The 10,427-nt window shown below is 44.3% G+C and overlaps 1 protein-coding gene across 1 annotated transcript in view; it reads left to right on the top strand.

Annotated features, from left to right (window-relative positions):
- Positions 1-10,427, top strand: part of LOC103581700 (F-box only protein 18-like) — a 26,873-nt gene that overhangs the window by 2,711 nt on the left and 13,735 nt on the right. The window contains 6 exon segments of the mRNA XM_008563471.1: positions 218-819; positions 4,206-4,336; positions 4,440-4,575; positions 6,006-6,196; positions 8,772-8,864; positions 9,215-9,489. Coding sequence (XP_008561693.1) covers positions 283-819; positions 4,206-4,336; positions 4,440-4,575; positions 6,006-6,196; positions 8,772-8,864; positions 9,215-9,489 — 1,363 coding nt within the window. The 5' untranslated portion in view covers positions 218-282.

Genomic DNA, 10,427 nt, shown 5'->3' with positions numbered 1-10,427 from the left:
GGGAGCGCCGCCGCGCTCCCAAGTGGCGCACTGTAGCAGTGCGCCACCGGGCCGGCCCCAAATATAAATATTTTTTATGTAACCAACTGACCCATAAATATACATCCTGTCTCTTTATTAACATAGATAATTGAAATTAGTTTGTCGTGTTTGGGTCAACAGCAGATAAGCAGTTGTCGTTTATTTCTTGTCCATTCTGTTTGGGTTCTCTCTCCAGGTCAAGGATGTCAAAGATACAACCCTGAGCTCTTCCTAGCTGGCCAGCAGCAGGGCACAAATGACATGGCCAAAAGTAATTCTGCTGTCCAGGACGGCTGTCAGGACTGTGAGGGTGACATGATCTTCCCAGCAGAGAACAGCTGCGCCCTGCCCCAGGAAGATGATGGGGAGGCAAGTTTGGGCTCGGCAGGGTCAGCTCTGCCCACCAGGAAGCGGTCTCGGTCCTTTGAGGAAGAGAGTAATCAGGCTACAGGGACCAGCCTATGGGCTGGAGTTTCTAAGAGAACCCCACGGCATCATCTGTCCCTGTCATACACAAGGCCTAGGGAGGCCAGGCAAGAAGCGGAGGACTGTGTGCCATGGCTCTCTGCAGAATCTGGAGAACCTGCCCGAGAAGTTGAGGACATTGGTCCTGATCCCATTCCTGACACGTACTATGGGCTTCTTGGGACCTTGCCCTGCCAGGAAGCGCCGAGCCACATCTGTAGCCTGCCCACTGAGGTCCTAAGGCATGTCTTTGCCTTCCTCCCCGTGGAGGACCTCTACTGGAACCTGAGCCTGGTGTGCCACCTGTGGAGGGAGATAATCAGTGACCCGCTGGTGAGTAAGTGCTAAGCCGCGTAGGGGCACTTTCTCTAATGGCACGTAAGTCAGCTTCATGTCGTGCATACTTCTGGTGAGGGGATCTCTTCAGAAGTGGTGGTTTCCATTTGCCTTCACAATCATCTCCATATTCCTCAGAGGCATTTGAGGCCTCTCTCCCACGTGTGTTCCAGCCTATTATTCCAGCCTCCTGGCTCCTTCCTCTCAGCACATCCAGTACTCTCTCCACAGTGAATGATTTGCACATTCCTTACCTTCCGTGGGTTACTCTAATCCTCCCACTCCCACCTGAGGGCCCCTCACTTCTCTATTGACATCTTACCTGGTCTTCAACGTTTAGCTCTTACACTGACTGCTCCTTCCTGTTTAACTCCACCAAAGTTAATCACTTTTTCCTCTTTCTGCTTCTGTAGCAGTTTATACCTCTGTTACAGAATTTATTACCTAACTGTGTTAGTTTTTTGTTTTTTTTCTTTTTGGTGACTGGCAAGTAAGGGGATCCAAATCCTTGACCTTGGTGTTATAACATTGCACTCTAAGCAATTGAATTAACTGGCCAGCCATGTATTAGAGTTTTAGAGAGCTTTTCTCCCCACTTTAAATTATGGGCTCATTGATAGAGGCCCATAATTTAAGCTGGTTTTCTTGGGTGCTGAAAGCTGGTTGTTCTGTACGTCTTTGCATTTTCTGTTGTGCCTCACAGTTTCTTACACATAGCAGGTGATTGACCAATGAGTATCACATTGAATCGCCCTGGAGCACCTTCTGAGATTGACACAGTGGACACCGGCTCTAAGAGAAGACTTTCTGGTCCTATAGTTGACCATATTACTGCTCTGGCTTCCCACCCTTTCCTTTGAGGGCAGGGAGAATGTTTGCTTAGCTTATGTATCCCTTAAAGTAGCTATTTGGGAATAAGTCAGAGATACGGAGATTAAATCTCCCTTCAACTGTATTGAAGCTTAAAAATTTAGGGATGGTATGCAAGATAGATATATCAAGACTTAGTAAATTTTTCTTCTGCACACAAAAGGTTTTGGAGGAAATTTCATGTCACTCTAGCCCTGTTCTTTACTTGGGGTACTGACTCCTAGTTTTTGAGAAATACCTTTATACTTTTAGATGTGAACCTGTTTGTGTCATAGTATTTGTGCACACTAAATTGAGATCTCTCGGGTGTGAACTGAATAGTCACAGATAGGGATAAGTGAGGGTTTTCTCCATTATGCTGGAGAAGGTTTTTTGGGACAATGTTCCAGCTTGTACATACTTCTTGAAACGTTAGTAGAATGCTATGTTTATTGTCATTAACAATGATGTGATGTGTTTATTTTCAGTAATTTATGATGGCTCATATTCTTTTCTGGTTGTATCATTGTCTGGCTTTGGTATCAGGGTAATATTGCTTCATAGATAATGAGTTTGGAAGTGCTCCCTCCTCTTCAGTTTTTTGGAAGAATATGAGGAGTATTGGTATAATTCTTTTATAAATGTTCAGCAGAATTCTCAGTGAATCCATCTGGTCCTGGGCTTTTCTTTGTTGGGAGCTTTTTGATTACTTATTCAATCTCTCTACTCAGTATTGGTCTGTTCAGATTTTCTATTTATTCATGATTCAGTCTGGTAGGTTGTGTGTTTCTGGGAATTTAACCCATTTCTTCTAAGTTATTCAATTTGTTGGTGTACTGTTGTTCATAGTTGTCTCTTATAATCCTTTTATTTCTGTGGCATCAGTTGTAATGTCCCTTCTTTCATTTCTCATTTTAGTTATGTGAGTCTTTTCTCTGTCCAGCTAAGGGTTTGTTGATTTTATTTATTTTTTCCCAAAAAGCCAACTCTTAGTTACATTGATTTTTCTTTATTTTTTAAATCTTGAATTTGATTTATTTCTACTCTAATCTTTATTATTTCTTTTTTTCTGCTAACTTTGGGCTTCGTTTGTTCTCTTTTTCTAGTTCCTTGAGGTGTAAAGTTAGGTTGTTGATTTCAGATCTTTCCTCTTTTTTTTCTTTTAAAAGATGACTGGTAAGGGGATCTAAACCCTTGACTTGTTGTTGTCAGCACCACACTCTCCCAAGTGAGCTAACCAGCCATCCCTATATAGGGATCCAAACCCGTGGCCCTGGTGTTATCAGCCCCACTCTCTCCCAAGTGAGCCACGGGCTGGCCCTCTTTCCTCTTTTTCTTTCTTTTTTTTTTTTTTTAAAAGATGACCGGTAAGGGGATCTCAACCCTTGGCTTGGTGTCGTCAGCCATGCTCAGCCAGTGAGCAAACCGGCCATCCCCATATAGGATCCGAACCCGCGGCCTTGGTGTTATCAGCACCGCACTCTACCGAGTGAGCCACAGGCCGGCCCCTCTTTCCTCTTTTTCAATGTAAGAATTTACAGCTATAAACTTCCCTCTTAGCACTGCTTCCACTGCATCCATAAGCTTTGGTATGTTGTATTTTCATTTTCATTTGTCTCAAGATATTTCCTTATTTTCTCTGTGATTTCTTCTTTGACCCATTGGTAATTTTAAGAGTGTGTTGTTTAACGTCTGTGTATTTGTTGATTTTCAGTTTTCCTTCTCTTGATTTCTAGCTTTATTTCATTGTGATTTTAAAAGATACTTTGTATAACTTCAGTCTTTTTAAATTTGTTAAGACTTGTTTTGTGGCCTAACTTGTGATCTATCCTGGAGAATGTTCCATGTGCACTTGGGAAGAGTATATACTCTGCTGTTGTTGGGTGTAGTGTTCTGTTTGTTTGTTAGGTCTAATTAGTCTATAGTGTTGTTCAGATCCCTTGCTTATTTAATCATCTTGTGTCTGGTTGTTTTAGCCATTACTGAAATTAGATATTGAAGTCTACTATTAATCATGTGTTGCTGTCTATTTCTTCCTTCAATTCTGTTAATGTTTGCTTCAGATACTTAGGAACTGTGATGTTTGGTGCATATATATATATATATATATATATCTTCTTGGTGAATTGACCTTTTTATCATTGCATAATGTCCTTTCTTTTTGTCATTATATTGTGTCTCTAGAAATAGTTTTAGACTGAAAAGTCTATTTTGTCCAATGTCAGTATAGCCACATCTCTCATATTTTATCCTCACTGAATTCTGAGCTCTTAGTGTCCTCATGTTTCAGGTAGGGAAACTGAAGCACTTGCTTTTCCCAGATTCTGCAACAAGTTAGTGTTAGAATTAAGACCAGGACCCAGTTCTAGTTTTCAACCAAAATTTGTGTAATATTTCTATCTGATTTGCTCAGCTTTTGAACTGTGAGCTATAACTGCTTTTCAGTTGGTAGAAGGCTTTCTGTGTGCTTGTGGCCTAATCTACTTGCTAACAGCCATTGCCTTCAAATTATTTTGGCTTTTTTAACTATATAGTTCATTCCTTGGAAAAAACTCTATCACCGATACCTAATGAATGAAGAGCAAGCTGTCAGCAAGGTGGACGGCATCCTGTTGACCTGCGGCATCGAAAAGGAGTCAGATCTGTGTGTGCTGAACCTCATACGGTGAGTTTCTTTTTTCCTGTAGGAAGACAGTTCTGAAGTCTTTTTCTGTACGTCAGTGCTTATAATCATCTTCCTTATGGACTCTTTCATGATTGTTTTACAGATATACAGCTACCACTAAATGCTCCCCCAGTGTAGACCCCGAGAGAGTGCTGTGGAGCCTGAGGGACCACCCCCTCCTTCCTGAGGCAGAGGCATGCTTGCGTCAGCACTTGCCTGACCTCTGCGGAGCTGCTGGGGTATGTCAGGAGGCTGGGGCAGGTCCCTGGGAAGGCAGCATCTTCTTTCACTGGAAGGAAGAATATCGGTGATTAAGTTCAGCTGCAGATTACTCTATATTTATTTTCAAAATCTTTATTTAATCTCTGAATGCTTTGGAGCATTAATTTTATCATTGGTCCCACTGCAGAAATAAAAGGCCATATAATTATAACTTCTTAGATTTGAAAAGAATTTAAAAAAAACATTTAGTCCAGTTTATCATTCTGCTCAGGAATCCTCTCTGAAATGTTCCTGAAAGGTGGTCATTTAGTCTCTGAACACTTCGAATATAGGATTTCTTTACAATACAGCACGTTCCATTGTTGACAACTTTGGTTTTTTGAAAAGGGTGGAGAAATTAAGGGTTTTGTTATAGACACACAGTGAGGTAATGAGAAGCTGGAAATAGCCACCATTTTCCTGAATCTCAGTCCTATTCCTCTTCCTCCAGATTGGTGACACTCACATGCAACTCTGCCTGTGTTTGCTGGCCACAGAGGGTTGGAAACCCAGGCATTTGCATTTCTCTCTCTTTTTTTTTTGGCAGCTGACTGGTACAGGGATCTGAACCCTTGACTTTGGTGTTCTAACACCACGCTTTAACCAGCTGCACTAACCAGGCAGCCCTCTCTTTCTGTCTTGAGTGGAATGACTGCTGATGACCATGGAGTGAGTTTTCTTGCACAGGGTGGTTGTAGTGAGAGGGGCAGGGAACTTTCCCTTCCTGAAGTGCAGTCTTTAACAGGGACACTTGTAAGAGTGACAAAAACGTGTTTAATGCTATTTCTTTGTTAATGAACATTTAGTTAGACATGACTAAATGGAGTATACTATCTTCACAAAATAAATTTTTAGTAACTTATTTAATATTTATTTAACTTAATATTTAATAATTGTTAAATAATTTTTTTTAAAAAATTAACATCATCATACTATAGAATTGTCAGTCTTGATTTCTCCCCTAAAGACTGCTGTCCTCTTGTCTCTCCATCTTCTGTGCTTCCAGGGTAGGCACTCATTTACTGGTTATCTTGTGTTGATCCTACCAAATACTCGTGGGCCTACGAGCTCTCATTGGCCTAGAGAGCAGGGCTGGGGACATGAGAGGGAACTGGCATTTTTGGAGTGTCATCTCTATGTAAGGCTCTATGTTAGATATTTTATAAATGTCATTTAATTAAAGGAAACTAAGATCTCAAATTCAAAAGTGAAGAGAAGAAGGAATCCAGGGCGAAAGAAAAGGTTTCATTGTCAAATTCCATTTTGGCAGTTTGGACTCAGTTCAGACAATCTGTAGATGGCACTCGAACCCCAAACTTGGCCTTCCTTCCTGGTTTTATGATGTGGTTTTTATTCACCGTGGCCTATGTTGGGGTCTCTCCTCCCATCCCTATGCACCTCACCACAGGTTGTCAACGTCTGGGCCTTGGTGGCAGCCATGGTGCTCCTCTCCAGCAGCGTGAACAACATCCAGCAGCTGCTGTTCTGCCTCAGGAGACCTGCCTCCACAGTGACCGTGCCGGATGTCACTGAGACCCTGTACTGCATAGCCGTGCTTCTCTACGCCATGAGGGAGAAGGGGATTAACATCAGCAATAGGTAACACCCTGGAAGGAAGGCAGGAGACACCGTGAGAGAGCGAGAAGGGGCTGAGCTGGGTGTCAATCCCAGCCCTGCCACTCACCAGTGCTGACGCCGAGTCAGCTGTAAAACCCATATAGCTCACTCTCAGCTTCCTCCTCTGTAGGATGAAGGGCTTGGGAGGTTTAAATGTGGAGGTGCAGGTAAGTGCCCTGTGAATAGAAGATGCAGTGTCACTGTAAGACGTCGCTGAGGCAGTTTACATTCATGGGTACTGAAGCCTCCGGGGAAGCCCCCTTGCTAGGAGAAGCCGTCTCCATCCACGCCTGGCTGCATTGTCCTAGGACAATGTTAGGGTCTGCTTCCTCCCTCCCTCCCTTTTGGGCTGGGCTGGAAGGAATGTGGAAAAGCCTCGTCCACTTATACCTTAGTGTGAGAAAGACTGCAGATGGGGGTGGGCAGCAGGGGGACAAAGCGTGTGCAAGGATCTGTGCATCCAGCAAACATTGAGCACCCGCTGCATGTCACACAGCTGCCCGGGCACTGGGATTCCCTGGTGGAAAGGCTGGCCAGGTTCTCGCCGCAGTGTGGGATGACATGTGACACATAAGTGAGTGTGTTAGGTAAGAGTGTACTAGCGGGGTGAGGGGAGGGATTGGGGTGCCGCTCCACGTTGCTGTCAGGGAGCAGCATCTGAATCCAAACCAAATGTCAAGAGGGGGTGCATTTCAGGAGAAGGAACAGACAATTTAGGGGCCCAGACACAGGAGTGAACTTGATGTGTGCAAGGAATAGAAAAGTGCAGCGTGGCAGGAGTGTAGGGAGTGAGGGGAGCTAGCGTGAGGTCCATAGGGGCGGATGGGCATGGGTAAGGACAACCTTGTGCGTTACCTGAGACTCTAGAGCACAGCCTAGAGTATGGTGAGCTGTAGTGCTGGTGGCAGGAGCATGACGGCGCAGCCTGGCGAGGTTGCTATAGGTCTCCAGGGACAGAGGGCAAGCCCAGCAATCAGTGAGCATGGGAGGAACGGGGCCAGTGGCACCCAGCGGCGGCCCTGTGGTCCTTGGTGAGGCATGAGGAGGGACAGTGTTCTTGATGGGTCCGGGTGCTTGCTGTGTCTCTGAGTTATGCTTCAGTTCATTTGCTGTGGCTTGTGCCCTGTCCCACTCCGCAGCATGGAGGCAAGGGCAGGGAGCTTCATGATGTGATTCGGACAAGACAGATGCACAGATGACGTGAGTGTGAACCCACATGTCGTCTGCATGTTCACATGGACATGGATGAGGAGCAGGAGACCTGTCAGGGTCCAGCTCAGGTGCCCTTACAAAGCATCACAGACCAGGCGACTTAGACAACAGACGTTTATTTTCTCACAGTTCTTTTTCTTCTTTTTTTTTGGCGGCTGGGTGAACTCGTGACCTTGGTGTTATCAGCACCACACTCTAACCAACTGAGCCAACCAGCCCTGTTTTCTCATGGCTCTGGGGGCTGGAAGTCCAAGACCAGGCACTGGCAGATGTGGTTCCTGGTGAGGAACTGGCTTTCTGCCTTGCGGATGCTGCCTTCCTGCCATGTCCCCACATGGCAGAGATAGCGCTCTGGTGTCTCGTATGAGGACGCCGATCCTATTGGATCAGGGCCCCACCCATATAACCTCATTTAACCATAATTACAGTCACATTCAGGGTTAGGACCTCAACATGTGAATACTGGGGGGATGTTCAGCCCATAGCAGTATGACATGTTGACTTTTGTTGATTTTTAGGTATTTCTTCCTGTTTTTCCTGGGAGATAATATGACCAAACTGAAATGTATTGTTGAAGGTATTTGTTGCCACAGAAAGACTGATGCTCAGACACAAGCTCTTCTCTCTCTGGGGATGGGGAGGAGTGCAGTTGCTTGCAGGGAGCATTAGGGATCTGGGGAAGTGAGTGTGGGGTCGGGACGAACATGTGGAGGTCCTGCAGTGGCTTGTAGTAGACTGAGCTTGATGATGTCCTGTTCCTCTGCTGTTTGAACTCTGTCATTTTGGTCCCTCTTGGTGACTTGGAGGCTGTTTTGTTTTCTGGTCCTTGGTAATCTTGTTATCCATATAGCACCTTTCCTTTGGGACCTTAAAAGAATGATATTCACGCTCTAAACCAATGTCACTCCACAAGAAGTAGGGGGCAGAGCAGCTGAGGCTCAGGAAGATGTTGATGTCAAGTTTATCAGCAAGTGTTGTAGTATACCAGTAAGATCCTTACTGCTGGAGCAGAGCGTGCATTTATTTTCCACTGGTTTTTATTGCTGTTTTGATTATTTGTCTCTCAAGATCACAGCTAGTGCTCTTGCTCCGTAAAGAGCATGGCCTGGTCTCTTTCTCCTTTTGGTAAGTTATGTAGAAACAGTGCACCTTTCCCAGAATTGTGTTCCCCGAGAATGCTTTTGTCAGCTGCAGATAAATTTAAATTCTCTTCTTTCCTTTTGTTCCCTGAAATGGTGGTAGGTCTTTTCTTTTTAGGAATGGTAAGGAGTTTAAATACATCTGGAGAAAAATGAGATATAGACTGTGACTTGAATTTGAAACTCTCTACTTCTTTTCCTATTAGGATTCACTACAACATTTTCTATTGCCTATATCTTCAGGAGAACTCCTGTACTCAGGCCACAAAGGTGAAAGAGGAGCCTTCTGTCTGGCCAGGGTATGTGTGCAACGTGGCGTGTGTTTTATCTTCCCATCTTGACCCTTTCTCGTGCTTAAGGAGGGAGGTGTTTTGTTTCACTTCATCAGCTTTATTGAGGCATAATGTACATTATGTTATGTAAAATTCACCAATTTTAAGAGTGTGATTCAATGATTTTTAGCAGATTTACTGAGTTGTGCAATCAGCATCATGATGTAGTTTTAGAACATTTTAACCATCCTAAGGGGGAGGCCTTCTTTTGGTCAGCTTTTGTTCTTCCAGTTTGCCTGTTGGTTTTTGGACAGCCTGTTCCCTGGGCTTTTCAATTACTCTCTATTTTTCTAATTTCTCCTCTGTAATGATTATAGCAAGAAAACCATCCAACTTACACATGAGCAGCAGCTGATTCTGAACCATAAGATGGAGCCTCTCCAGGTGGTGAAAATTATGGCATTTGCAGGTAAGAGAGTGCATCCAGCTCAGGATGGGGATTTCTGCCTTTTGTCACACAGTTCCTTCCCACCGTGGGCTGGGGCACCTGTAGCTTCATCTTATCCTCCTGCCACAGTCATAACCTCACCAGCAGCGGGCCAAGGAACGCATGCTTTGTCTTATCACTCCAGGGAGTCACACTGGGATTCCTGTGTAGACAGATAGTTCATAGGAACTAGTTTGTGGGGTAGATACTGCTGGAGTTGATTGATCGCATCGTTTATCATCGTATATGCTCCGTCCCTGATGGCCTCTGGAGAGACCTGTCATATTACTGTCCTGCGTGGAGGTTTTCATTGGCTTCCTGATTTTGTAGAATGACATCTAGAGGGCCCTCCCTCCGTCTGGTTCTAAACTACATTCCTAAATATATTGTCTGCTAGTCTGCCTCAGTCAGCTAAGCTGATCTGCTTACACTCTCCTGAGGTACTTGGTTATTCTCCTGTCTGAACCCTGGTTCATGCTATTTTCTCTACCTAGAATCCCTTCCTGCTTCTTTTCTGCCTCAATATCCTGCTAACAACAACTTGTTAAATACCTTCAATGTGCCTGGCACAGTGCTGAAGCTAACAACATTCTTTAAGGTTGGTTAGTTAACCTTATTTTATAGATAAAGAAGCTCAGAGAGACTTGCCCCAGGTTAAATAAGCAAATAAGTGGTAGAGCCAGAATTTGAAACTGGATCTGTCTCTCTCCAGGGATGTGCTGCCTTCTCTTTTCTCTCCTCTCCCCTCCCCTCTCTCTCTTTTCTCCCTCCCTCATCTTCCCCTCCTCTCTCTGTCCCTCTCTCTCTCTCTGACTGTCTTTGCTATGGTATGTTACTCCCGTCATTTCTGTTCTTGACAGGGGCCTCTTCGATCATTTGAGTCCTATATGATCTCCGGACTCTTACCATAAATGATTATCTAGTAAATATTTGGTATCTGATTATCTAGCAATAGCCAACACATGCATTTATAAATACTTCCACGTTATTTCATTATTCTTTAAGACAGCCCTGTTAGGTAGGGCAAGAGGTACCAATTTCCTTCTTTTACAGGTGAAATCTTTTTGTTTACAGCCCATGTTCTTTCTCACTATACTGTGTTA

The sequence above is a fragment of the Galeopterus variegatus genome, unplaced genomic scaffold, assembly GCF_000696425.1.
Source record: "Galeopterus variegatus unplaced genomic scaffold, G_variegatus-3.0.2 Scaffold13713, whole genome shotgun sequence".
Taxonomy (NCBI): Eukaryota; Metazoa; Chordata; class Mammalia; order Dermoptera; family Cynocephalidae; genus Galeopterus; species Galeopterus variegatus.
The sequence above is the reverse complement of the archived record's forward strand: the minus strand, read 5'-3'. Positions and strand labels throughout refer to the sequence as shown.